The sequence below is a fragment of the Miscanthus floridulus genome, chromosome 4 (assembly GCF_019320115.1).
Source record: "Miscanthus floridulus cultivar M001 chromosome 4, ASM1932011v1, whole genome shotgun sequence".
NCBI classification, from domain to species: domain Eukaryota; kingdom Viridiplantae; phylum Streptophyta; class Magnoliopsida; order Poales; family Poaceae; genus Miscanthus; species Miscanthus floridulus.
Genome location: NC_089583.1, coordinates 60,266,004 through 60,267,398, shown reverse-complemented (window position 1 = coordinate 60,267,398; position 1,395 = coordinate 60,266,004). Strand labels below are relative to the sequence as shown.

At 57.4% G+C, this 1,395-nt stretch overlaps 1 protein-coding gene across 1 annotated transcript; it reads left to right on the top strand.

Moving 5' to 3' along the window:
• The first annotated feature begins 430 nt into the window (after window positions 1-430).
• On the top strand, window positions 431-1,060 carry LOC136548546 (uncharacterized). Its single transcript, XM_066540031.1, has one exon. It carries the CDS (start codon window positions 431-433, stop codon window positions 1,058-1,060), a length of 630 nt encoding a protein of 209 aa, XP_066396128.1.
• The last annotated feature ends 335 nt before the right edge of the window (window positions 1,061-1,395 follow it).

The following is a 1,395-nucleotide window of genomic DNA, read 5'->3' as shown; positions in this document are numbered from 1 at the left end:
CGTCTCGCCCGACTCCAAGGCCACGGGCTCTGTCTTGCCCGACCCCTTGGGTTCGTGCTCCGTCTCGCCCAACCCCTCGGGTGAGAGCTCCGCCTCGCCCAACCCTAAGGCTACGGGCTCCGTCTAACCCGACCCCTTGGGTTCATGCTCCGTATCACCCGGCCAAGAGTACTGGATGGCGTACTTCGATGGATCGCTGATGAAGAAAGGCGCCGGCGTAGGGCTGGTCTTCGTTTCGCCCCTTGGGGTACGCATGAGGTACATGGTTCGCATCCATTTCCCCTCCTCCAACAATGTGGCCGAGTATGAGGCGTTCATCAACGGCCTACACATCACCATCGAGTTGGGTATACGACGGCTCAACGTCCGGGGCGACTCCCAGCTGGTCATCGACCAAGTCATGAAGGAATCAAGCTGTCACAACCCCAAGATGGCTGCATATTGTCGAGAAGTCGGCCAGCTGGAGGACAAGTTCAACGGTCTTGAGCTCAATCACATCTCGAGGCGTCTCAATGAGGCTGCCGACGCGCTGACGAAAACGACATCAGGCCGAGAGCCAGTGCCAACGGGCGTCTTTGCTAGCGATCAGTACAAGCCCTCGGTCCACTATGAGGAGCCGGAACAGACCAATGACGTGCCGCCCACCCTTGGCTCCGGGGCTAACCAGCTGGCGGCTCCATCCGACCCCAAAGTCATGGAGCTTGAGGAGGATCCAGCGACAGTGCTCGACCCTCTGACCGACTGGAGGATGCCTTACCTCGACTACCTCCTCCGTGAGGCGCTGCGGACGGACAAAACAGAGGCTCGGCGGCTCGCGCGTCGTGCCAAGTCCTTTGTCCTTATTGAGGGCGAGCTCTACAAGCAAAGCTACACCGGGATCTTACAGCGCTGCATCCCCATTAAACGAGGGAAGCAGTTGCTGAGTGATATCCACGGTGGGGTCTGCGAGCACCACACCGCGCCTAGAACCCTGGTCAAAAACACATTCCGACAAGGCTTCTACTGGCCGACCGTAGTAGTTGATGCTGAACAGATTGTGCGCACCTACGAAGGGTGTTAATACTACGCTCGGCAGACCCACCTGCCGGCCCAAGCACTCCAAATGATCCCCATCACGTGGCCATTCGTAGTCTGGGGGCTCGATCTGGTCGGACCTCTCAAGAGGGCGCCCGGGGGCTATACGCACTTGCTTGTCGTCATAGACAAGTTTACAAAGTGGATAGAGGCTCGACCGATCTCTGCGATCAAGTCCGAACAAGCCATGATGTTCTTCCTTGATATCATCCATCGCTTTGGAGTCCCGAACTCCATTATCACGGACAATGACACACAGTTCATCGGAAAGAAGTTCCTCCTATTCTGCGACAAATACCCTATCCGCGTTGATTGGGCTAC

What these genes read in the sequence shown, in the direction of transcription:
- LOC136548546 (XM_066540031.1), top strand. Translation starts at nt 431, where the DNA reads ATGGCTGCATATTGTCGAGAAGTCGGCCAGCTGGAGGACAAGTTCAAC.